This window comes from Panthera tigris, chromosome E1 (assembly GCF_018350195.1).
Source record: "Panthera tigris isolate Pti1 chromosome E1, P.tigris_Pti1_mat1.1, whole genome shotgun sequence".
Classification (NCBI taxonomy): domain Eukaryota; kingdom Metazoa; phylum Chordata; class Mammalia; order Carnivora; family Felidae; genus Panthera; species Panthera tigris.
In genome coordinates, this window is record NC_056673.1 from 55,958,425 (window position 1) to 55,985,992 (window position 27,568).

The 27,568-nt window shown below is 45.2% G+C and overlaps 1 protein-coding gene across 7 annotated transcripts in view; it reads right to left on the reverse strand.

Annotated features, from left to right (window-relative positions):
• Positions 1–27,568, reverse strand: part of RNF157 (ring finger protein 157) — a 95,615-nt gene that overhangs the window by 31,395 nt on the left and 36,652 nt on the right. For all 7 annotated transcript variants that reach the window (XM_042967675.1, XM_042967669.1, XM_042967670.1 and 4 more), the window contains one exon: positions 27,124–27,242. In XM_042967675.1, the coding sequence (XP_042823609.1) occupies positions 27,124–27,216 (93 nt within the window). In that variant the 5' untranslated portion in view covers positions 27,217–27,242. The remainder of the gene's footprint in view (positions 1–27,123; positions 27,243–27,568) is intronic.

The following is a 27,568-nucleotide window of genomic DNA, read 5'->3' on the forward strand; positions in this document are numbered from 1 at the left end:
TGGATATTTTGTTTTTCATTTTACTTTACTTGATTGTGGTAAAATACACAGAACATGAAAATGTTCACCTTCACCATTTTAAGTACACGGTTTGGTGGCCTCATGTACATTCACATGCCGTGCTTCCATCGCCACCAACCGCCCCCAGTTTAAATACATTTTTATTCAATAGGCTCAACACTGGGAGACGTGTTTGCCATGCACACCAGATTGTAAAGTCCCGGACGAACTCAAAAATTATGCTGGCTGATGGGATAAATGAAGAAAGTCAGTATTAACATCCTCACTTTGCAGATAAAGAAACTGAGATTCAAAAGATTGTATGATTACTGAAGATCCAGGCCTAATAGCAGAATCAGGATTTGAACCCAGAACCAAGAGTTCTGGTTCTTTCTCTTGTAGCTGCCTCAGCTAGTGCAGGGCAAGTCTATGGGTTGTTCTGATCCCGGGAGTATTCTAGGAACCTGAGCAGAGCGTAGAGAGCCTGACCGTTAAACACTCATTGCAGAAGGCACCGCATCCTGTTCAGGTTCTGCAAGTTACAGTGGAAACTCTGGATTCCATCCTTACGCTTACTTAGCCAGCAGTACATACAAAAGCATACCTAATGCCATGCTCCTTTTAAATTCTAACAGGAGTATCTAAGGTCTTCTCAGAGAAAAGCTTTCTTGGAGCACAGCATGACAAACTCCTTTTGTTTGTAAGATCTAACAGCACCTGCAGGAGACACAAATGTACATTCAGGGTATGGCGGCCACAGCAGGGGCAGTCACTGCTCCTCTCCTGCCCGAGGTGCTCAAACGCATGGCACTGAGAGAGATTTCTAGAGCACAGTGGGTTCCTCTAAACTATTTTCAAAGCACAAAGATGGGTACCCATCCATTCGACACTCTCGCTTCATCCTGAGTACTCCGTGCTAGGCCTGGGATTCAATGAGGGACCCGGCACACCTCTCCTGGTCCTGCTTGTAATGGGCCCAGAGCCGTGACAGCTTTTGTTGGGCCACTGCGCTCACTGGCCTGCTGCTTCTGCACTGAAATAAGACCAAATCTCAGAATAATTTAAATCCCAAACACCTCATGTCCAGGATAGGAGTATGGTACAGGCTCAGCCAAATGAACCCTTTCAATGAGCCCCAGGGGACTGCCAATCAGGGTTCCCTGTGAATACTGAGCAAGTTCCTCTTTGGCCTTTTATCCTGGTGTTCATCAGTTTCCTTTTACGTTAGCCTTACGCTGGCCAAGTGCCACCTAGTGACCAAATGTGGAACTGCCAGTTTAGACTCAACAGAAGCATGCGTTGCTGGGTGTGTGAGTGTGTGTGTGTGTGTGTGTGTGTGTGTATACGTACAAAGTATACACACGTATATATGTGTGTGTGTATCAACCATATATCCTAGACTTCTAAACCATTCTAATTTTCAAGTATTTTGTTAAACCACCCCAACGGATGCACACATTTTGTCGTAGAAAATATGGTCACAAGGCATGTAAGGTAATAGAACATCTTATTTTAGTTGTAAATTATTAGGCGATTCCCAGTAGTCTATAAAAAGGGCTATAGCCATTTATAAAAATAAGCAATTAACTTCAATAAAAAAGTTTTTAAGTACATAATTTGCTAACGTTTACTATTAGATTTAGGCCTGATCAGATGCATACAGCCTCCCAGATTTGGCTGTGGGGGGGCTCCTTCAAGGTGGTTACTGTGTCCTTTGACATGCCCCCATTGTTTTCTGTGCATTTCCTTACTTTCTGGTCCCACAAGATATTCCAGGTTAATCTTGTGTTTTTCTCTGATCCCCGGAATTGTTCCAAGGGGCCCTGGGGTTCTTTGAGAGAAGTCTACCTCATGCCATGACTTAGTCACTAATCGTTCACTAATGAACACTTGGTCTGTTTCTAGTTTTCACTATTACAAACAGTGATGCCATGAACATTCCTTGGAAGGAATCTTAATAGAAAAAAGAAAAAAAACAGGGAAGAAAAAAGGTGGGGGAGAAAAGCAAATTCAAATGCACTAATGCAGTTTTTATTTAGGAAAGCAAAGGCCCCAAATGCCAAAAACCTGCTTCCAAAGAGAGAGGATATTATTTTAGCCAATCTTCAATGATTAAAATAGAAAAGAACTCATCTAATATATTAGCAGTCTTGTAATATTTGTACTAAAGAATCAAGTAATAGTTACTATGGAAACCGACATCTGGGGTCAGACGAAGAACTCATTTACAGCACTACAGAAACCCTGTCTTTTATAGATTTTTTGGATTTTTATATGTAAATGTCACCTCCTTTTTATTTGATGTCTGCTTATGTTCTCAGCTTTCGCTATTTCCCCTCTTCTCAGATGTGTAGTGTGTCCTAGACTCACCAGTGGGTATTTTTAGAATTGCGATGCTTTAGAACATTTTCTTAGATCGGTGTCAGGGGAGAACAGTTTAGTCTCGGCTTGAGTGCTCTGAAATGAATTTGCCTATTTACCAGCTGCAGCGCTGAGACAGACTGTATTGTCCCTGCTATAGACCAGAGCATCAAATAAGCTATATTCACAGCTGTTAAAAACCCCTTTTCACGAATCTCCCATCCAACCCTCGTGGGGAGTCAATCACCAGTGTAGAAAGACTGGCGATCACAAAGCTGACAACATACAAGACACTCTTTTCGCTTATATCAGAAATGTGAGGGACACACCAAGAGGGTGTCACACGATGACCTGAACACAAAGATGCTCTGTGTTCAGGGTTGGTTACCAAAGGAATCAGTCCAAGAAGGCAGCCTATTTATAGTCCGTTAACTCTTTTGCAAGGTCTCCTGGCAGGAAGCACACAGGACCAATGTCATGGCCATGTGACATCACATCTTATGTTGACCTTTCCCAAAATATTTAAACCCTAGTATGAGTGTGCCCAATTAACCAAGTCTCTCCAATCCCTCTAACCGGTGATAAGAAAAACATGGAAAATCCACTGCAGAGTAAAGCATCCACCATGAAACCACACGGATCTAGGTCAGTGACCATTGCTATGTACTGCTTTGGTGACAAATGAAACCTACTCGACTTTCAGTTCCCCACTGACAGAAAGCCCTCGCCAAAACCAGGCCCCTCCCGGGAAGGATCAGGATAAAGCACAACCCAATCCTACTGTGCTCCTAAAATAAAAGTACCTTCCTGAGGATGAGCTGTTTTTAGATATACAGGGTTTTGCCTAACACCAGCTAATTTTAAGGGGGGTTAAAAGGGAAGAAGTAGTGCTTTTATTAAAGCAGACAGAGTCATCTTTTCCCTCCAGGCAAGTTGGTAAATAATGACTAATGGCCAGAGAAACTACTTTCAGACAAGCACTCCATTCCAGACGCCTGACTTCCGGATTTCATCTGGTCAGAAGACTCGTAACCCAGCTCACAAATAAGAATCCACTTTTAAGCAAGAGATTTTGAGATGCCTGACACTGTATGCGAAGAATGTGTCCAAAGAGACAAGCAGCAGCATTAGCTGAAATAGGTATTTTAATACACAACACCTATTTCTCCCCCAATGAAGCATATGAATGTTCTAATGCCACCAAATGCTAGTTTTCTGGTCATTTTTTAAAAATGTTTACTTCCTTATTTTTAGAGACAGCGTGTGCACGTGGATAAGAGGCAGAGAGACAGGGAGACAGAATCCCAAGCAGGCTCCTCACTGTCAGCACAGAGCCTGATGCGGGGCTTAAACTCCCCAATTGTGAGATCATGACCTGAGCCGAACTTGGGACGCTTAACGGACTGAGCCACCCAGGCTCTTCGTTTTCCAGTCATTTTGAAACAGGCATTTTCAAGAGGCCAATCCCTAAGAAGGGCAAGAGGAACAAAGGCTTCTTCATTCCATATTTCAAAAAACAAAAAACTGGGGCGCCTGGGTGGCTCAGTTAGTTAAGTGTCTGACTTTGGCTCAGGTCATGATCTCATGTTTCTTGAGTTCAAGCCCTGCATCAGACTCTCTGCTGTCAGTGTGGAGCCTGCTTCAGATCCTCTGTCCCCCCCTCTCTCTGCCCCTCCCCCGTGCTCTCTCTCAAATAAATAAATAAATGAATGAATAAAAAATAAACATAAAAAAAAGCAAAACCAAAAAACTGTAAACTGCTCTGCTGTCTTCCTGTGCCCCACTGAAATATACTGACTCTAAAACTATATAAATGAGGTCCAAGGTTAATCACAAGAGTTGTCAAGTCTCTTCTCATATTCCTGGAAAGAAAATATGCTCTTGCCTGAAAAAATGGCAGTATGAAATACGGAAATAGTTAAGTTTATAAGCCAATCAGTTACAGGATTCTCATCCCTGGTGCGGTCTGGAGACTTTGGCGAGGCTATCTATTCACAGATACAGCCCTAGGAAGAACGCCATTACTCTGAATCGGTGACCCTAATGAGATTTTATTTTCTTTAGCTAACCACAAGATACGGAAACCCCATATAATTAGAACAAAATAGCATGCAATAAAAATCTATAGCTCATGTCTGATGGTTTTAATTTGTAAGTTATTAACATTACGATCTGTAGTCTGCAGCTAATTTAACAAGGTGATGAGCTCCATGTTGCCCTGCTAAAGTTCCAAAAGTTGTGAGAGCTCTGATTATTCTTCAGCCACTCCTTAGTAGCAGTGAATACCCAAGGTTCCATAACCCAACTGAACTACTTTATTTGGCTCATATGAAAGTCTAAGCTCATTTAAGTACTGTATATAGTGAAAGCTAGCAGCTAGAACTGTAACTATTGTCCTGGATGGTGAGTCTCAGAGACAAAATGCACATATTACAATAAACCATGTTCAGAGTCCGGCCTGAAGTTCGATTTTTGTCACTGGCTTCCCTCTCTTCGTGGGATCCGTCCCCGTCCCTTCCTTGGCCTCCTACCTGAGATGTCTGCACCTCTCTGTGCCTGTCATCTCTCAGCCTGTTCTTGCAAATCTCCACTTCTTCAGCCACATGCTTTAACATCTCCAATTTTCCTATTCCCAGCAACCGTGTCTCTATGGCTCTTCCTCTTTTTACCGATTTCCTGCATGCTGTGAAGACCCTGAGCTTCTGCTTGTATTTCAGGGCTTGTCAGAGGTGATTCCAGTTCATCAAGAATAAATAGGTGTCCTAGTGTTAACCAAAAGCTTCCTGAGACTAAAGACGGCCAAGTTCCAAGTTGAACCATGGTGCAACACAAAGGATACAATGGATAATAATTCCCCAAGAAGCACTACACCATCGCATCTCCCAACATCGCGAATCTGACTCCTAGGTTTGTAATTCGCGGCCATGAACACAAAGATCCTTTAAGCGCCGGATAATAATCTGTTCGGAAAGCACAGCTCCATAATTAAGTGGGCAGTGAAAAGTACAGCAAGGGGATTTAGTGGCCGGCTTCTAACAAATAAATTATGGAAAAGGAAAGGCGTATAGTGGGCAAACCTGACAGATCCCACTTGGACCAAGTGATCAAGGTCACCATCGCCAGTAGTAAGTCATGAGCTATCAGGTACCTCTGAGGTGATGCGATCAGAGGAGCACTTCCCTCTGTGGTACTCTTCCCCCAAATCTGCAGCCTTGGTCTAATTAGCAGAAAACCCAAACCAAGGGAAGTTCTAGAGAATATCTAACGGTACATCTCAAAATTGTCACGGTCGTGAGAAATAAGGAAACACTAAGATGCTGTCACAGATGAGAGGTGACAACCAAAGGTGATGTGGGATCCCGGATTAGATTTGAGAACGGAAAAGAGACATGGAAAAACTGGGGTGGTCCTAATAAAGTCTGTAGGGTTTTTTGTTTTGTGTTTTTTTTTTTTTTTTAATGTGTGTGAAAAGAAAGCTGGGTAAAGTCTGTAGTTTAAAATAGTAATGCACCTATGCTAATTTTTAGTTGGGATAAATGTACCGTGGTGTGTAAGAGGTTAACAGTAGCAGAAGCTGGAGGAAGGGTATTATGGGAATTCTCCACTACCTTTACAATTCTTCTGTAAACATAAAATTATTTCTTAAACAAATGTTTATTTTTGAGAGAGCGAGTGGGGGAGAGACAGGCAGAGAGAGGAAGAGACAGAGGATCCCAAGCAGGCTCCACACTGACGGCACCAAGCCCAGTGCGGGGCTTGAACTCACGAACCGTACGATTACAACCTGAGCCAAAGTCGGACACGTAACCGACTAAGCCACCCAGACGCCCAAGGATAAAATTATTTTTTTTAAATAAGTTCAGGTGGCACCTGGGTGGCTCAGTCAGTTAAGCATCTGCCTTCAGCTCAGGTCATGATCTCACGGTTTGAGTTTGAGCCCCACATCAGGGTCTCTGCTCTCAGTGTAGAGCCTGCTTTGGATCCTCTGTCCCCTTCTCAGTCCCTCCTCCGCTCATGTGCGCATGTGCTCTCTCTCTCAAAAATAAATAAATAAATAAATAAATACACAAATGGAAAGCAGAGGATCTCAAAGTGGAAGGTGCAGGTCCTGGCTCGTGTACTACTGGTTGTGTACTTTCAGATAAATCACTGTACGTTACTTAAGTAAGTCTCCATCCCTCACCAGTAAAATATGCCTCACAATTTGTGACATTAAAGGCTGTATTAATCAAGGGCAGATTAGGAAAACAGAAACCACAATGGTTACTTTAACAGAGAGAATCTATTCTAAGGCACGGGTTAAACAGGCACTGGAGAACTAAAACACGAGAAGGGGACCCTGAGCTGACAGAGGGTGACCTCAGGAAGCAGCTACCTCCTCTAAGGGCTGGGAGAACAGAGGAGAGAGTGGGGGTTATCAGATCCCAGAGGCCCTGTGAAGCTGGGCTCAGACTGCTTCTTCTTTTTGGATATAGCTGACAGAAAGAAATTGAAGATGACACAGACCGAAAGACAAATATTCCATGCTCATGGATTGGAAGAATTAATATCGTTAAAAAGTCCACGTTACCCAAAGCAATCTGCAGATTCAACGCAATCCCTACTAGACTTTTGAGGTGGGCCCTTCTCTTCCTCCAGTCCTTCCAGCGCTCCCTGTTGGTAGAGCCTGGCAGGGAGCAGCGGGTAACGGAGAAACTTGACCCCTGGACGCCAGTTCCAGCCTCTGGGGTGGTTAGGGGCCAGGAGACAATAGCTTAGCTATTAACTGTGAGATAGTTTTGTAGACAGTAAACTCTGCCCAGAGGTATTTATTATTATCATTACTTCTATGAAGTGCTTAGGCTCACTGCGTGTTCTCTTTCTTTTAAAAAATATTATTGGGGCGCCTGGGTGGCTCAGTCAGTTGAGCGTCCGACTTCGCTCGGGTCATGATCTCACGGTCCGTGAGTTCCAGCCCCGCATCGGGCTCTGTGCTGACAGCTCAGAGCCTGGAGCCTGCTTCAGATTCTGTGTCTCCCTCTCTTTCTGGCCCTCCCCCCGTTCATGCTCTGTCTCTCTCTGTCTCAAAAATCAATAAATGTTAAAAAAAAAAATTTAAAAACAAAAAAAAATATTATTTATTTTTGGGGGCGCCTGGGTGGCTCAGTCGGTTGAGGGTCCGACTTCAGCTCAGGTCATGGTCTCGTGGTTCGTGAGTTCAAGCCCTGCATCGGGTTCTGTGCTGACGGCTCGGAGCCCGGAGCCTGCTTCGGATTCTGTGTGTCCCTCTCTCTCTGCCCCTCCCCTGCTGGTGCTCTCTTTTTCTCTCTCCAAAATAAATAAACATTAAAAAACATTAATAAACATTAAATAAATACTATTTTTTATTTTTAAGGCTGACGAGATACACTTCCAGTGTTTATAGCATTTAACATTTTAGTGAGTAGAATATATGGCTAGGAACTACATTCTATTCTATTCTTAGAGCAACCTTTACTGCAAAGCTTGCTTACCAGTGTTGCCTTCTATAGATAAAGCCTATGTCTGGTTGACGTCTGTAATAATCAGGGCTATTTTATGTGATTGACCTGGTAAGGCCACTTGAGAGAATGCAGAGAGAGTGCTCCTTAGGGATGCTGGTGTGTACGTGTAACCAACTGCTGTTTGACTCAGAAGCCTTTGACTTTTATAGAATTTGTGGAACAGCTTCATGACAAAATAAGGCCACTATGCATCCCTTTAAAAGCTGAAAAAATTAACCAAATTTTTCTTTGAAATGCAACAACAAGAAGCACAGTTTCCCGTAAGGTGGGGTGTACGATGACAACAGGAAACAGAGGTGAGAGTGTGTGCGCTTGGCTTCAGTAGGTTTCAAAGAAATTTCGAGGAAATTCCTCCAACACAGAGGCTTTAGTTTCACCGCCGAATACCACAGCAGTTCTTAGCACTCTGGTTTGTCAAGAAACAGCATTAAACAACAAACCACAAGTTCAAGCGCTTTAGTGGCACCTTCCAAGTCCGCAACACTGATGTCATAGAGCGCCTTTCTCAGGGCTTCTGTGAAACTGTACAATTCACGATCACGTCCTCTCTGTGTGGTCTGTGTCTGCTCTTCCTGCGAGATTATAAACCGGAGGGAAAAATCCATGTTAGAGTTGTCTTTGTATGGCCCAGAGTGATTAGACCAGAACACGGACAAGACAGGAGGAGGTATCCGTAGAACGAATACAGGAGGAAGATCTTCAGAAAAGCATGTGTCCACGGTGGCTCTCAGGATTCTGAACATTTGGCCCTCGGGCTACGTGGCAGGCTGGCACAAACAGTGTTCACAAAATAACTGGACAACGCGCACTGCCACGTGTTTTTTAATAAAGGTTTGTGGGGCAACATTTATTAAGTTTAATGAGGCGTTAAGACCCTCCGGTCCTGCCAGTGAACTGTGTGCAAGACTGGAGAAGGAAAATGAAATTATTTAACGAACTGATGGCAACACCAGGAGCTGGAAGACCCGGTTTCGTGCCTCGGTTCTCGCACTTATAGATAAGTGAGACCTCGGGTGAGTAATTTATCGTCTCAGCCTCAGTTTCCTCGTCTGTGAGATGGGATTTACAGCCCTGTCTATCTCCTAGGGCAATTAAAATCAAATAAGAAATGTTTTAAAAATCATACAGTGCTATGAAAATACTGGTGATCATTAGCAATCACTGTTAGTGATAATACTGTCTCTTCTTTAAAGAATTCTACCTGTAATGCAATTGTGGACACAGGCATACTTCGGAGAGATTGTGGGTTCGGGTCCAGAATGCTGCAATAAAGCAAGTCAAACGAATATTTTGGTTTCCCAGTGCATATAAAAATGATGTTCACACTATGCGGTAGTCTCTTAAACACGGAATAGCATTCTGTGTAAAAAAAACAAAAACAAATGATGTACATACCTTAATTTAAAAGTATTTTATTGCGGGGCACCTGGGTGGCCCAGTCGGTTAAGCGGCCGACTTCGGCTCAGGTCATGATCTCGCGGTCTGTGAGTTCAAGACCCGCGTCGGGCTCTGTGCTGACCGCTCAGAGCCTGGAGCCTGTTTCAGATTCTGTGTCTCCCTGTCTCTCTGCCCCTCCCCTGTTCATGCTCTGTCTCTCTCTGCCTCAAAAATAAATGTTAAAAAAATTTTTTTAAAAATAAAATAAAATAAAAATAAAAGTATTTTATTGCCAAAGAATGCTAACCATCTTCTGAGCTTTCGGTAAGTCATAATCACTTATCCCAGATCACCACGGCAAATACGATAATGGAAAAGTTTGGAATATTGTTAAGAATTACCAAAATGTGACAGAGACATGAAGTGAACAACTGCTGTTGGAATGTGCTCGACGCAGGGTTGCCATAAACCTCCAATTTATTTATAAAAAACTCAACGTGTGCCAAGTGCAATAAAGAAGCACAATAAAACGAGGTACGCTTGTGCTTAGAAAAAAGAACGTACAAATGAAACGTCGGCAACTCGATCTCCCTCTCTTAACTGTGAATCCCGAAGCACTCGGAGTAAATACAGTTAGGATGCATCTCACTTTGCTGTGACCCGGGAGAATTATTCTAAATGTGCCACTTACTCTATCGGAATTCTAACTCCTGGGAAGAGTAAGCTCCCAGGGAGGTACGTAAGTTCCTACCACAGTGACTGGTAGGCTCTTTGAGGTTCTCGGCTTGTGATTAGACGGAAATGGAAGAAGACACTGGCTAAAGTAAAATGAGAGTTAGGCAAGCTCTCCTCTTGCTGTGGCCCTGGCGGCCGAACACACAGGACTTCTGCAGCATGACCCCAAACAGTCATGAACCAATGAACAAAACAAAGCACAGGTCTGGGATGAACAGCTTCTGTCCTGCAGCGAGACACATGCACCCGTTGGTGAGGAGCTGGGATTAATGGCTGTGACTGAGGGCTGCCCGTGCAAAAGCCAGGCTGACCTCCCACCCCTCCCACCACCACACTGGGATCTGTGCCTCTCCATGGTGCCTGTCCACAAACAGGGGCTCCCTGAGCTACGTGGAGACCAGGCCTCAGAGAGAACGCTGGCATATCTATGAACCCCCGCTCCCTTCCAAGATATATTCTTTTTTAAAGTCAGGCTTATTGGGGCGCCAAGGTGGCTGAGTCAGTTAAGCTCAGGTCAGGATCTCGCGGTCTGTGAGTTCAAGCCCCGCATCGGGCTCCGTGCTGACAGCTGGGAGCCTGGAGTCTGCTTCGGATTCTGTGTCTCCCCCTCTCTCTACCCCTCCCATGCTCATGCTCTGTCTCTCTTTGTCTCTCAATAATAAATCAATGTTAAAAAAAAAAAATTTCAGGCTTATTGAGATATGATTTACATCAAAAGTAAAATTCACCCTTTTCAGTATGCAGTTCTATGAATTTTGACAAACACATACAGTTGTGTAACCACCATCATAATCAAGATACAGAACATTTCCACCACCCCTAAATGTTTCTTCATGCCCTTCTGTGGGCACCCCCTCCCTGCACCCCCAGGCCCTGGCAACCACTGATCTGTTTTCTATCCCTATAGTTTTGCCCTTTCCAGAATGACAAGACATACTCTTTACAACACTTACATAAAATAGCCAAAGGCCTCTTCCAACTCGCACACAACGCTGTGTGTTCAGTTGCCTTATGACCCTCTTGCGTGTGCTAGGAGGGAGAACCCAGGGTCTGAGGCTTACAAAGGGCAAGAAAATTCACTGCTTGAGAAGCCTACACATGGTCTCCTGAGAGCAGGACACATCCTGGTGGGAGGGGGAGACGCTCTTTAAAGTCCAAAAACAAAGGCCTCATTTTAAACTGTCCCTGTGTAAACCTCCCAGCTTCCTCTTCCCTGACTGCACAGCATTAGACACAACTAGATTTCCTTCCGGTTTAGATGAATTTCTGGTGTTAAAGGAAAACGTGAATTACCGTGGCTGGAACTGGATATAGATGAGTAAGAAAATTCTGCTAGGCTACGAAGCTTGAGTTTCAATAGAATATTCTTCCTGTCAGATCTGGCTTGACCTCACACTGAGTTATTTGGGCCTTGCAAAAGACTGAAGTTTTACTGAATTCTGCAGGAAGCGCTCAAGACCTAGGCTGGTCTTGGGTTAGGGTTGAGGTTAGGGTTCTTTGCACACAAAGGAAATAATTATGTGACCTGATAGAGATATTAGCTAAAGCTACAATCATACTGCAATATAAAAATATATCAGATCAACACACTGCATACCTTAAACTTACACAATGTCATACGTCAATTATATCTCAGTTAAAATACATAAATTAAAAGAAAGGGAGAATGAAAGGCAAGCAGAGACTTTGTAAATATAAACATATATTTACACATATCTATCTGAGAAAGGACTCCTATTTTCTTAGTATTTCCTTACCAAGAAAGAAAAAGCAGATGACCTCGTAGAAAAATCAGATGAGCTAATGGAAAAGATTTGAACGGACACTTCACAAAGGAGGAATCCAAATGGCCAATAAACAAACATAAAGGTGCCCGACCTCATGAGTCATCAGGAAAATGAAACTTAATTCTTGGGGCATGTGGGTGGCTCAGTTGGTTAAGTGTCCAACTCTTGATTTCAGCTCAAGACATGATCTCTCAGTTCATGAGATGAAGCCCCACTCTGGGCTCCATGCTGACAGCGTGGAGGCTGCTTGGGATTCTCTCTCTCTCTCCCTCTCTCTCTCTCTCTCTCTCTCTGAGCCCCCCCCCACCACCACTGTCTACCAATTTGTGCTTTCTCTCTCTCTCTCAAAATAAATACATAAACATTTAAAAGAAAAAAGAAAAACAAAATTAATTCTACACACCCACCAGAATGAAAAAGAGAAAATACGAGGTGCTGGAGATTTCTAAACCATGCTGGCTGGAGTAAAATTGGTGTCAAAACAGCTTTGGGAAATGGTTCAGCAGTTATCCACAACAGCGTCCTCCCGTGCCCTGGCAATGCCCATCCCAGGTATACTCGGAACAGACGTGGGTCCACGTGCGCAACAAAATACATACAATGAGATGGGCACAACGGCACTATTCGCGACAGCCCAGAACAGACGGCCGAACGCTGTAAACCTAGGGTGGATAAACTGTGGCGTACTCACACAGGAAACACACATGCAACAAGCATCATCGCTACATGCAATGAGGTGAGCAAATCTCACAAACACTGAGTGAAAGGAAGCAGACATAAAAGGGCCATATGCACGGTTCCACTGACATAAAGATCAAATCAGGAAAGGAGAGGACAGTGGCCAGGCTGAGTTACAGGTAGTGATAGGAAGGGGTATCAGGGCAGCTTCTGGGAGGCTGGCCCTGTTCTACTTCTTGATCTGGATGCTGGTCATAGAGGTGTGTTGGCTTTGTGAAAATCAGGTGTACATACGATGGTACCTTTCAGTGTATCTGTTATACTTCAGGAAGCATAATTTTTACTTTTATTTAAAATTTTTTTTTAATCTTTATTTTTGAGAGAGAGACAGTGTGTAAGAAGGGGAGGAGCAGAGAGAGAGGGAGACACAGAAACTGAAACAGGCTCCAGGCCCCAAGCTGTCAGCACAGAGCCCGACGCAGGGCTCGAACTCACAGACCGTGAGATCATGACCTGAGCGGAAGTCGGACGCTCAACCGACTGAGCCACCCGGATGCCCCCAGAAGCATAATTTTAAAAGGACAAGCCAGCCCCATGTAAACAGATCCAGAATGATCTCCAAGATGTGCTACTCAATTAAGAAGCGAGAAAAAAAAAACCAACCAAGGGCTGAAGTGAGAATGGGGTGTGCAGTGACGCTCTAACACCCACCTCCACTCCCTCCCGGCATTCCCACTCTCCAGCTGCTGAGAATGTTGGCCACTGACAGCCCACTGCGGCTCCTTCGCCAGGAATCAGGAACCAGAGCCTCCTGGTCCAAGAAAGTGCCCTGGACTTCCCCTTCATCAGACCACCACAGGGCAGTCAGCAACCAGCGAGACCTGGGCAGGGCATACGAAAGGCCAGGCCCCTTGCCTCAAGGTAGGGCGACGCTGTGACCCGACTTGTCTTCCAAAGCTTCCCAAGGAACCAGGCCGAAGCGAGTGTCTACCAAGACCCCACCGTTGTTCAGTTTTGCTCCCCTGCCCCATCTGGCTTCTGCTGTCCCCGTTCTCAGGACGCCTTCCTTCAATAAACAGATTTCACAAAGGTCTCCGTCTCACGTTCGTTTCCAGAGAACCTGGTATCAGCAGCTGCCTAAGGAAGCGGACTCTGCGGGTGCAAGTTGGGGGTAGGGTACCTACCAGCCAGACGGCAATGAGGACCCATCCCCCGACACGGTCCCTGGCGTGTTATGGTAAGTGTACCACTGGCTGGCTTACGGGAAGTGCAAGTGAAATTGTTTCGATAAAACTGTAGAAGTGGGTGGCTATTATTAAGATCCATCCATTCACCAAAACGGGAAAAAGTCTCGGACACAGCAGTCAACAATTTAAAGCCAAGTAGGACAGGCAGTCAGCCTCCTTCGGCAAATTTTAAAGACCGCCACTTCCTGCAGCCACAGGACCTAACTGCAAGGAGTGGAGGACAAAAAGAAGGCTGTGCTCTTAGCCCAGGTAAGTCTATGAAGGCAAAGTCAGGGCTCTGATGGGGAAAGAGGGGCCTCTAAGGCTTGAGAAGGGGATATCTATGTATACTCACTGGAGAACCATGAACCCCAGAGTCCCTCGACTCCCTCTCCTTGGAAGACAGGCAACACAGCGCTCTCACACAAGACAAGCCCCTTACAAGACAGTGCTTGCCCTGCAAAGGACCTGCCCATCTTCCGTCTTCCCCCATGGCCGTAGACCATAATTAGGGTCAAATCTCAGCATTATTCGCTTGGGGCCCGCTAGGCCTGCTAAGGGGGGGGCGGGGGGGGGTGGCACGCGGATTTTTATGTCAAAGATGCGCAGGCCCAGGCTAACACGGACACAGATAGGACTAGAAGCATACGTGGGAGTGGTCCGAGGGCACTGGGGCAAGGAGTGTGGAATATAAAGCTGGATGAGGGACAGCCCACTGGTTACGGGGACATTCTCTCGTGACACAGAATTAGCACCTTGGCAAGCTCCCTGGGTCTAACGTGTTGGGGAAGGTGGCCTCTCGGGAGCTTAGAAAAGCAACGGACCATACTAAATGATATCAGAACTGGTGCAGCAGTCGCCGGAAGAAAAGATCAAAGGCTTGCAGGAGCAGGTACACTAGGATGGGTCTGCCACACAGGAAAACCCACCAGCTGGCCATGTCCTGTGGGGGAGCCTAGAAGAGTCCAGTTACCAAAGCCTAGATGCCGCCGCTTACACTGGTTACCAACATGAATCCTGCCTCACGTATCAGGGCCTTCCTCTTCCTTGGCCCTGCAACCCGAGACGAGACCTCCATCAAATCTCATTTGGACAACTGGCTCTCCTTTACCTGTCCCCACAACCCCCTAAATCATCTTGTACACTGTCATCTGAGTGATCTCTCAAAATGTGTATTATATGACACCCAGTTTAAAACCCACTAGTTGGGACACCTGGGTGGTCAGTTGGTTGAGCATCCCCACTCTTGATTTCGGTTCAGGTCATGACCCCAGGGGTTGTGGGATTGAACCCCAAATTGGGCTCATGCTGAATGTGGAGGCTGCTTAAGGTTTCTCTCTCTCTCCTTCTGCCCCTTTCTCCCACTCATACTCTCTCTCCAAAAAAAAAAAAAAAAAATTTTTTTTAAACCCATAAAACCCATTAGAGGTTCCCCATGGCTACTGGAGAAAAGTCTGAAGCCTGCAGAAAAGCATACAAGGTCCCTCCGTCTAGGCCTGGCTCCACAGCCCTCTGGATGCTACACTTCAGCTAGATGGAATCATCTGGAACACACAAACCACCTTCCCTTCTTTAGATGCCTTTCTGCCTTTGCTCATCAGCCCCTCCTCCGACACGTTCAGGTTTCCTGACTAGTGGATAAGTTCCTTAGGGCAGGGGCTGCATTTGCTCTGCCTTTGTGTCTCTCGTGTTCAACATTAGTCTGGAATGTCACAAGTGTTCAATAAAATGTTAAACGAAGGAAGGAATGATTGAGTCAGTCAATCAACGATTTGTGTCACGGGGAGGGGAGAAAAAGATCAACGGCATGCTGTAATGATTAGTAAAGAAACCTGTATTCTCAACCAGTACAGACACCAAATTAAGGCAAGAACAGAAAAGAAACTATTTCTTCCTCTTCCTTCTCTACTTCTCCCTTCTATAATTCTCTTCCATTTATAATCCAACCTGATTTTGAAATACTTTTTTTTTTAAGCTTTATTTATTTATTTTGAGAAAGAGAGAGAGAGAAAGCACGTGAGAGACAGCAGGGAAGGGGCAGAGAGAGAGAACTCCAAGCAGTTCTCTTGGGGCTCGAACTCACCAACCATGAGATCATTCATCTGAGCCAAAACCAAGAGTAGGATGCTTAACTGACTGAGCCACCCAGGTGCCCCTTGAATATAGAGAAGGTAACCCACTAGCAGTCAACAGCTACTAAAAACTACTGTTCCTCATTCATCTCCAGCAAAGTTTCTTCTCCAGAGAATTTCTCTCCTTTCTCTCATAATCTCAGGTTACGCTATAACTGCCTTCTATAGCTTCTCTTCATATAACTATACCCTGAAGCCCGCACACCAGACAGATAAAACCACGATCCCTGTCTTCCATCTCAAAGCAAGGCAGTACGTCTAACATGGAACATCCTGTTTCACTAACCTTGGCCAATGCAGAAAATGTAGCTAAAGGAAGGAGCAAACTTAGTTGATGTTTTTTTGCATTAAAAAAAAAAAAAAAATCCAGGCAGTAGTTGCAAACTATCTTCCCCAAGATACTTATCATTTATCTGCACAAAGCTGTTACTTAACAAAGTAATACAGATGCAATCAGGGTTAGGCACGGGGAGGTGGTGCCGGCAACATTCCACTTTTTGATCCGGGTGGTGGGTACAAGGGCGTCTGTTTACGGTTTCTTTAAACTGTAGGCATATGGTTTATATAGTTATGAATATTTCACAAGTCACAATAAAAAAGCGAGAAGAAAACTCATAGGAAGTAAATTAAAAGGAGTTGTTTTTTAAAAAAAAAAAAAGAAAGTAAGGGGCACCTGGGTGGCTCAGTGGGTTGAGTGTCTGACTTCAGCTCAGGTCGTGGTCTCGCAGTTCATGAGTTTGAGCCCCGCATCGGGCTCGTTGCTGTCAGCATGGAGCTTGCTTGGGATTCTCTCTCTCTCTCCCCCCCTTCTCTTTCTGCCTCTACCCCGCTCACAAGCTCTCTCTCAAAAAGAAATAAGCTTTGTCCATCTGGGTGACTCAGTCAGTTAAGCATCCGACTTCAGCTTGGGTCACGTTCTCACTGCTTGTGAGTTCGAGCCCTGCTTCGGGCTCTGTGCCGGCAGCTCAGAGCCTGGAGCCTGCTTCAGATTCTGTGTCTCCCTCCCTCTCTGCCCCTCCCCTGCTCACAATCTCTCTCTCTCTCTCCCTCTCTCTCTCTCTCCCTCTCTCTCTCTCCCTTCTCTCTCTCTCAAAAAATAAACACTAAAAAATTTTTAAAAAGAAGGAAATTCTGACACCTGCTACAACATGGATGAACCTTGCAGACATCATGCTAAAGCCAGACACAAAAGGACAAACACTGTAAGATTCTACTTATATGAGGTAGCCAGTCAGATTCACAGAGACACGAAGTAGAAGACTGGACGCCAGGGGCTGGGGGTTGGGGAGAATGGGGTGTTAGCGCTCAGTGGGTACAAAGTTTCAGTTTTACAAGATGGAAAGTGTTCTGGAGATCGGTTACAACAAGTTTACCGCTGAACTGTAGGCTTCAAATAATTAACATGGTATGCTTTATGTTATGTGTATTTTGTCACAATTTTTAAAAAAACTATTAAAGCTCACTTATTGAACTGAGCAGTATGGTCACCTCTGGGAGGAAACTAGGAACAGGGAATTAATAAGGAAGCAGGAATATTAATAAGGAAGCTATTTTTTTAAATACTTAAGTAAGGGGTGCCTGGGTGGCTCAGTCAGTTGAGAGACCGACTTCGGCTCAGGTCATGATCTCACGGTCTGTGAGTTCAAGCCCCATGTCAGGCTCTGTGCTGACAGCTCGGAGCCTGGAGCCTGCTTCGGATTCTGTGTCTCCCTCTCTCTGCCCCACCCCCACTCATGCTCTGTCTCTCTCTGTTGCAGAAATAAACATTAAAAATAAACAAATAAATAAGCAAATAAGCAAATAAATAAATAAATACATACATAAATACATAAATAAAATACTTAAGTAATACTGTCTATAAAGCCCTAAACCGTATTTAAAAAACGGGATTATTCATTCTCCAGTTTAGGCGTTTCATAGTCTGGATTTTCTTTTACTCTCAGATTATTAAAAACTAGGCTGTATCCATCATGAATCAAATGGTTCTAACAGTGAATCATTGCACACTGGCACCAAGAGGATGAAGCCACCTGATTCCATATTCCTCTTCATGCTTATTCTGATCTTGTTACTGTTCTCCACAAGCCCCCAACCCCACTCGGCAAGCCACACCCTTTCTGTAGTTCACTAAACAATTAAACCATTATTTTATTAATTTCCTTAATTTTCCCACTCTATGTATTTTCCTAGAACTGTCTCCTTTCCTGCTCAGTAGTGGGCCCTTTTCCTATTTTTTTTTTTAATGTTTATTTATTTTTGAGAGACAGAGAGTGAGCAAGGGAGAAGCAGAGAGGGAGACACAGACTCCGAAGCAGGCTCCAGGCTCTGAGCCGTCAGCACAGAGCCCGACGCGGGGCTCGAACCCCACGAACCGTGGGATCACGACCTGAGCCTAAGTCGGATGCTTAACCGACTAAGCCACCCAGGTGCCCCCCCGCCGTTTTTTTTTTTTAATGTTTATTTATTTTTGAGAGACAGAGAGTGAGCAGGGGAGAAGCAGAGAGAGAGGGAGCCCTTTTGCTATTTTTACAAAAAAATGTAAATGCTTCTGATTTAAAAAAAAATTCAAATTCAAATATATATTCACACAGAAAAATACCAAGTCAGGAGTATGTACCTCCCCTCACTGATGTAGCCCGAGAGTTACCACTGTAACGGGTAAAATGCACTATTCTCTTATGTATTTTATGCACCTACAAATATAAATACACAAAAAAGCATACAAATACACATATATTGTTATGCACTGTTATTTTTATCAGAAATGAAACTGGATTCTATAGGATACATAACAACTTGCTTTTTTCGGCACACCATGTGGCCATAGACGTATTTTTATCTCAGTGGGGTACAAATCTACTTTATTTTTGGTTGAATACCAGTTCTTAGTGTAGACACACTATAATTTCTTTAACAATTCCTGCCTGATGTGTGCGAAGCCCACATATCTGGTGTCAAAAACGAGTTAGCATTGTGGCAGAATATTGAGAGAAGAGGAGTAAGTTTCTCCTTTACTCAGAGATTCAGAGAAATGAAACAGGTTGGCTAAAGGGTATGCATAACTAGAAATGTAATAAATATGGCCAAACTAAATGGCAAAGATAGCTGTAGTCCAATTTATAAGGGAAGGAGGAAGGAGAGACAAGAGCAGGCAAAAGGCAAGTAACTCAATCTACAACACACACCCACATACACACAGAAAAGAGGCACGTTCCCGTCATGGACTCTCATATCAAAATTCTTATGTTAAAGCCCTAACCCTCAATGTGACTATATTTGGAGAGGAGGCTTTTGGGAGGTGATCAGGGTTAGGTGAGGTCATAACGGTGGGCCTCTCAAGATGGGATCAGTGCCCTTATAAGGAGGGAAGAGAGAGAGCACTTTCTTTCTGCCATGTGGGGACAGAGCAAGAAGACAGCCACTTGCAAGAAACCCTCACCAGAACGAAATCTGCCAGCACCTTGATCTTGGCCTTCTTGCCTCCAGGACCTTGAGTAATGGATACCTGTTGTTTAGCCCCCTAATTTATGGTATTTTGTTTTAGTAGCCTGGGTAGACCAATCCAGGCTCTAAGGCAACGCATGCCAGGGTACCTGTCTTGTGACCCGCCTGTCTGATTACACTGGGGACAGGGCACAAACTAAACTGCAGATAGGGGGCGCCTGGGTGGCTCAGTCAGTCTGACTCTTGCTTCCGGCTCAGGTCACGATCTTGCAGTTTTAAGATCAAGCCCCAAGTGGGGCTCTGCACTGAGCATGAACCTGCTTGGGACTCTCTCTCTCTGCCCTTCTCCCACTTACGTGGGCTCTGCCCCCGCCCCAACAAAATAAATAAAGAAATTTTTTTAAATGTTTATTTATTTTTGAGACAGAGAGAGACAGTGCATGAACGGGGGAGGGGCAGAGAGAGAGGGAGACACAGAATCGGAAGCAGGCTCCAGGCTCCGAGCCATCAGCCCAGAGCCCGACGCGGGGCTCGAACTCACGGACCGCGAGATCGTGACCTGAGCCGAAGTCGGACGCTCAACCGACTGAGCCACCCAGGCGCTCCGAAATATTTTTTAAAAAGAGTAAAACTGCAGGGGCTCCTGGGTGGCTCAGTCAGTTGAGCCTCCAACTTTGGCTCAGGTCATCATCTCATGGTTCGTGGGTTTGAGCCCCATGTTGGGCTCTGTGCTGACAGCTCAGAGCCTGGATCTTGTTTCAGATTCTGTCTCCCTCTGTCTCTGCCCCTCCCCCACTCGTACTCTGTCTCAAAAATAAATAGACATTTAAAAAAATGTAAAAAGGAGTAAAACTGCAGATAAAACCCACACATGGCATCCAGTTGAAGTGCTAGCTGTCCCACAGAGGCTGTTCCTCATGTCCTTACCTACTCCTTGCCTTCAATTCAGACCGCCCACCACCCTTGGAACCTGAACCAGCTTTATCGTTAATGCCACTGTTCTTGTTCAGGCACCGTGTATCTTCCTTCTTATCTAAAACAAACCACTACCTAACTGGTTCCTTATCTCTTGTCTTTCCAACTCACTCTCTACACCATGAGATGATTTAAAGAATTAATTTTCTGGGGGCACCCGGGGGCTCAGTCAGGTAAGCGTCCAACTTCGACTCAGGTCACGATCTCGCAGTTTGTGGGTTTGAGCCCTGGGTCGGGCTCTGTGCTGATAGCTCGGAGCCTGGAGCCTGCTTCGGATTCCGTGTCTCCCCTCTCTCTGCCCGTCCCCTGCTCACACTCTTTCTTTCCTTCAAAAATAAATAAACATTTTTTAAAATGTAAAGAAATTCAGTAACAGTAGGGTGCCTGGGTGGCTCCGTCGGTTAAGTGTCTGACTTCAGCTCAGGTCTTGATCTCAAGGTCCATGAGTTCGAGCTCCGCATCAGGCTCTGTGCTCACAGCTCAGAGCCTGGAGCTTGCTTCGGATTCTGTGTCACCCCCTCTCTCTGCCCCTCCCCCCAAATAAATAAACATTAACAAGAAAATTAACTTTCTGGGGGTACTTGGGTGGCTCAGCCAGTTAAGCATCCGACTCTTGATTTCGGCTCCAGTCATGATTTCAGTTATGAGATTGAGCCCTAAGTCGGGAGCCTGCTTAAGATTCTCTCTCTCCCTCTCCTCCTGCCCCTCCCCAGCTCATACACACGCATGCTTTCTCTCTGTCTCTCAACAACAAAAAAGAATTAACTTTCTGAAAGGCAAATCAAATCATAATAGCTGTCATTTTTGAAAAACTTAAAATAGGGGCGCCTGGGTGGCTCAGTCGGTTAAGCAGCCGACTTCGGCTCAGGTCATGATCTCGCGGTCCGTGAGTTCGAGCCCCGTGTCGGGCTCTGTGCAGACAGCACAGAGCCTGGAGCCTGTTTCAGATTCTGTGTCTCCCTCTCTCTGACCCTCCCCCATTCATGCTTTGTCTCTCTGTCTCAAAAATAAATAAACGTTAAAAAATTAAAAAAAAAAAAGAAAAAGAAAAAGAAAAACTTAAAATATACCTGCAAGATAGGTATTTTTATAGATGGGGAAACTGAGGCTCACTGATGGCTAATATGTTAACCAACACCAAGAAGCTACTCAGTGGCAAAGCAACTCATGACTATGACCTTCTTTACTGCCTTAGAAAGAAAGGCATAAACTTCTCAATACGACCCTCATCGCCCTTCCAACATGGGCCCAGTCTGTCTTTCCAGCCTCACCTCCCACCGACATACCTCATGACCCAATCCTTACAGCCTGCTCACCCTTCTGGAAACCCAACACGCACTTCTGCCTCTTAGTCGCTTCCTCACGTTGCTTGTTAATTCTGCCTTAGTGACCTTCCCGACACCCACGAGGGACATCCTGCTCATCCCACCCGGTACAAGGAGTCGTCTCAGAGCCAGCGCCCTGGGCGGAAATCATCCTCACTCCCCCCTGCTCCCAGAGCACTCTGGCCCTGTCTCTCACACAGTCACACAGGACTTACCGGAACACGTCGCAGTCGGGAGCAATCTGTCTACCCCATCATACCGCGAGCTCCTCGGGGCAGGGGCAAGCCTTCTCCATCTTTGCACTCCCAGCTGCTAGCGCAGTATATGACCCACAGATATTTACTGAACGAATGAATGGCACCGTGACAGACACAACGCTCTGTATGGCCCAAACTCTACTTCCTAAATGGATATATTGCCAAGTTGTGTTGAATAGCTTGCTCTCCCTGCACACCTGTGGATAAAACGGCTGAATTTACGGAGACTTGATGCGAGTACAGCGTTTAGGTGTATCTCTGTTAGGGGGGGAAGAAAGACCCACCTGTGCCTATCTTGATTCTTACGGCCAGCTGTGCGGCCCTGGCTGCAGGGAGCATGACACAGGACCGGTGTCAAGGGGGTCTGGTGACACAACACGGGAGATGGCGTACCAGAGGCCGGACTGGAACTCAGCTGCTTTCCTCTAAGGTGAGATGATAGATCTGAACTCAGGTAGGGTCAAGGTATCACTCGATTCTCGGACAATCCTGAGGTCACCACGCCTCTAAATAACTTAGAGTTTTAGCAGTAATTTGCCTCAACAAAAGAAGCCCTCACTCAGTAAAGGAGCAAAAACTCACACCAGCTCTTCCACCCCGTAGGAAGGCGAAGGATGGTCTTTATTTAACATTTTATAACTGTGATGTACAAACACAGGGATCTCAACTCCTCTATATATGGGGACCAGAACAGAAAGACCGTCAGAAGCCCTGTTGACTGCTTAAGACAATAACTTAAAAACCAGCGACTATTCTCTCCACCCAAAACTATCGGTAGCTGCAGAAATAACCAACCTGAAAGGGTAGCAGTACAGCCAACATTATTTTTATCCTGGCTTCTTTTTACCCAGCAATCCCAAGACATTCTTCAAGCATCACATTCCCATAAAGTCAGAGCTATCCCCCTTTACCACTGGGTAATCTGAGAGCCTCAGTGATAGATTTGCCAAGGTTGCAAAGAGTCTAGTGGTTAAGATGTAAACAAAACCTGAAATCTTGACTCCGGCCTCTCTTCAACCATCCATGTCTATGCACGCGCTCTAGTTCATTAAATCTGACCCCTGGGACTTGATACCAAATTTGACATTGACGGATTATCCCAAGTGGGAGATCGGCAGGGCTCCAGTAAAAACTACAGGCTGAGTGATGCGTTTGCAAACGGTATTCTTTTTAGTTTGACCATTCAGAAATGACAGGAAATACCACAAGTCCCACAAGCCAGGAAGTCTATGGCACTTATATTTTATGTAACAATTTATTTCAACATCTTCCACTCCTTATCTTCATTCTCCCTCGAAGGAGGAGCTGCTCGGTGGCTTTAAAAGGCTGTTCCCTTTCCTCCGCAACCGGATGCCCACGTACTGACCCTGGGGGACATGTTGCTAGAGAGTAGAAGTCAAGTCCTCAGAACTCAAGCTACAAGTCCATGTTCAGTCTCTGGGCCGTCCCCCAAACAGGTGTGACGTGCAGTAACGACAAAACACAGAGGTCAGGCCAGCAGATGGAATACACACCAAACAGCAGCTCTCTCAAGGGACACTCAGAGAGAACATGTCCCTGCCACTCGGTCTACTTTTAGATCTCTGTCTGCATCTCACAAATTACACTTGATGATCTACTAGGACAGACTCACAGACAGGATATGCACAGAGTTCCTGAGCACACGTGCTCTGAATAGCAGAAACCGGAGTGCTTCAGGCTCTGGGGCTGGACGGCTAGGTTCAAATCCCAATTCAACCACGTACAGGCTTAGTGATCCTTGTTTAAATTCCTTGCGTCCATGTTCCTCATCTGTCAAATAAGGACCTTCCTCACCAGGGTGTGAGGACAAAACGACATAACATGTATGAAGAGCTTAGAGCAACCAGGCCTGACAAATAGTAAGTGTTCAATGAATCATTATGAAATAACGTGTGGGGAAAGAAAAGGAAATGTGCCACGTTTGTTCTGTATACCTTCTTTTTTTTTTTAATTTTTTTATTAATGTTTTATTTTTATTATTTTTGAGACAGAGAGAGAGTGAGCCGGGGAGGGGCAGAGAAAGAGAGAGACACAGAATCAAAAGCAGGCTCCAGGCTCTAAGCTGTCAGCACAGAGCCCGAAGCGGGGCTCAAATTCGTGAACCGTGAGATCATGACCTGAGCCGAAGTCCGATGCTTAAACCATTGAGGCCCACAGGCACCCACCCCCTGTATACATTATTTCTATATATATCTGAAGTTACTCCAATTTGCTTTATTAACCTGAAATTATGATATCTCCTGAAAACATCTGCTCTTACAACATTAAGCATATTTAATGATGACTACATAGAAACAACAAACAAAATGTCAATACTCCTTTAGAAAAAGCCTCAAACTTCAGGTCAGGGCTGCTCTTTAGGGCTTCAGGAAGACCTCAGTCCTTCACAGGCTCACAGAGAAGCATAAACAGGGCAGCTGAACCAGGAGTCTGCCAGCCAAAAGAAACCTCAGTAGGAACCAAAAGAAGTATTTATTTGATTTAAAATAATCTTTATGGGGCGCCTGCGTGGCTCAGTCAGTTAAGCGTCCGACTTCAGCTCAGGTCATGATCTCACGGTTTGTGAGTTTGAGCCCCACGTCGGGCTCTGTGTCAACAGCTCAGAGCCTGGAGCCTGCTTCAGGTTCTGTGTCTCCCTCTCTCTCTGCCCCTCCCCTGCTCATGCTCTGTCCCTCTCTGTCTCAAAAATAAATAAAAACATTAAAAAAAAATCTTTATGGTCTGAAAAGGTCAAAATTAAAAAAATAATAATAAACTATTCTCACACAAGAGGAAAGAAGAAAAGAAAGGAAGTAATTGACGTAAAAAGAAAGGGCCATTTTTCAAGCACGAATTGACTCCCAGGGAGGGAGGCACAATTCTTACCTGTCTCTGTCAAAACAAAACAAAACAAAACAAAACAAAACAAAACAAAACAAAACACCAAAGATCCTTCTACTCTAATTGCTAAGGCAGCAGTAACAAAATCAGAGAGCAGACATTTGGTGAGCATGAGCTGGCATGACTGAATGTGAAGCAAGAAGGACGTGGTATTTTGAAAGCACTCCTGGTCTATGAATTAGGGGAGGGGGTCACTCCAGATACAAAGGGAGAAACCAGTGAAAACCCATCATCAAAATATGTTGTTTAATTAAAGCTCAAGATGGGAGACAGTCACTGGATGAATCTCCCTAAAGAAAAAAAAAAAAAATTCTCCAAGTCACTTATCTACCTAAAAGTCTTCAATATTTCCCACAGCCTACAGGTAAGAGTCAAAAGCCTTGGGGGTAATGCAGCCCCCACCTACCTTTCCAATCGTGTCTCACCATCAGGAAATGTCTACTCCTGCCAGCCTGGCTTCCTTATTTGTTCCCGGGAGAAACAGACCATGCTCATTTCAGCTTGGTGTCCCCAGCGCCCATCACAGTACCTGGCACACAGCAGTCGCTGGGTAAAGGTTTGCTGATTTGACAACAACGGGAAAGCGTTCGGGCCTGTGCTCTGCACCTGCTCCTGGAAAGCCCCTTCCCCACCCGTCTGGTAAAAGCCCAGGCCTCTCCAAAGGCTCGCTCAACACCGTCCGCCTCTTCTCAACACGAGCGTGAGGGGGTCAGGCCTGCCGTTCTCCTCTCCTGCTCGCAAGCCCCACAGCATCCAATCACTTCAGACCTCTCCAGCTATTTATGCATCTCCTGTTCCTGTGTTTCATCTGCCCCACTGACCCAGGAGTTTCTGGAGGAAGGCAGGGCTTTTTGAAGCAATGAGAAGCAGTGGAAAGGTCATCGACCTGTGGCCAGGCAGACCTAGTTATTGGAGTTTGGGAAAACTTTATGTAAATAAACACTTAGAACAGTGCCTGGAACAGAGCATGCACTTATCATTGGTCATTTCTTGGAACCTCAGTTCTCTTGCTTATAAAACAGGATTAATAATCGGGGCACCTGGGTGGCTCAGTCGGTAAAGCGTCCGACTTCTCAGGTCACGATCTCATGGTCCATGAGTTTGAGCCCCCGCTTCAGGCTCTGTGCTGACAGCTCTGAGCCTGGAGCCTGCTTCAAAGTCTGTGTCTCCCTCTCTCTCTGCCCTCCCCAACTCACGCTGTCTCTCTTGGTCTCTCTCAAAAATAAATAAACATGAAAAAAAATTTTTTAATAGGATTAATAATAAATCTTCTGGTGCACCTGGCTGGATCAGTCGCAGAGCATCAACTCTTGATCTTGAGGTCATGAGTTCAAGCCTCACATAGTAGGTATAGAGCTTACTTAAAAATTAATAAAAATAAATCTTCTGTCAGGTGGGTCTTACGAAGATTAGGAATAATGTCTGAAAAGTCTCTAGGACCTTCCTTAGCCACTCACTAGCCATATGGCAGGCTATTCTTCCAAAGCCTCGGGCTGGGTACCAAGAGGATGCTACATACGTTTATGAAATGAGCTGAATGAACGGAGACATAGCCTAGTATCAATTCAGATATGAAGGGAAACCTTTTCAGTCATTCATTCAACAGCTCTTTAAGGGCTTGTCAGTATGCATCAGGCTTTGTTCTAGGTGCTAGGACGCAACAGTAAAAATAGTCCTGACCTGTGAAATATACATTCTAATTTTTTTTTTTAAATGTTTATTTATTTTTGAGAGAGACAGAGACAGAACGCAAGTGGGTTAGGGGCAGAGAGAAGAAAGAGGGAGACACAGAGTCCGAAGCAGCTCCAGGCTCCGAGTGGTCGGCCCAGAGCCCGACGCGGGGCTCGAACTCACGAGCTGTGAGATCATGACCTGAGCCCAAGTCGGACCCTCAACCGAGTGAGCCACCCAGGCGCCACCCCCCCCCCCTTTATTTTAAATTTTTTTTAATGTTTATTTATTTTTGAGAGAGACAGAGACAGGATGCGAGTGGGTTAGGGGCAGAGAGAGGGAGACACGGTAAAATTTACGTCCTACAAAGAAGGGCAGATAAAAAACAGAGGGCGAGACAGAGAAATACAAGCTTATATGGCATTAAGTGCTATGAAGAAGAGAAAAAGAGGTGGCATTTAGCAGAGACAGGAATCTTTCGGACATCCAGACATCGGGAACCTGTGAGATGTCCTCCCCCTTAGGCAGACTCCCGCAGTCTTTCCAGGGGTCAGCCTCTAGTGACTGGAGACCCAACGCCAGCCAAGGGGCTGTGGCCTGGCTCCCAGGGACCCTCTCAGCTCACACCGAGCTACAGACACCTCTGAACCAATGATTACAAGCTTATTTTTATAAGACTGTTTGTATTGGCCACTGAAGCCCCACGTGGAAATAAACAGGTCATAACCATACCGCTACTGGTCTGTTCCCCAGAAAGTTCAGATCACTGTTCTCTCCAAATAGGTAACCTTCGGGGTGCGTGGAGTCAAACTTCTCTCCTCCCATAATGAAGTGGCTGGCAAAATAGCTTCCTAGACAGGGAGACACAGAGACATCAAACAGAAACCAGTCAAACTAAACCAGGTAAAAAAGCTGACTCAAAAAAACGTTAATCCTTCCAACAAATAATCAGTGCAACAGTTAATAACTGTTAGGGATTTTCTCTTGACTTGGGACAATGGCACAAAGTACGCCAAATCATAGCAGCGAAAACCCAAGCTACTAACCATAAATAGATGAATTTTCCTTTTAACGTTGTTAATCGAATCCTTATTATGACCTGTCTGTAATACCATCGGCCAAAAGACCAGAAGGCCCCACAATGCACATTAATGAACACATGTACGTATTTTGTCCC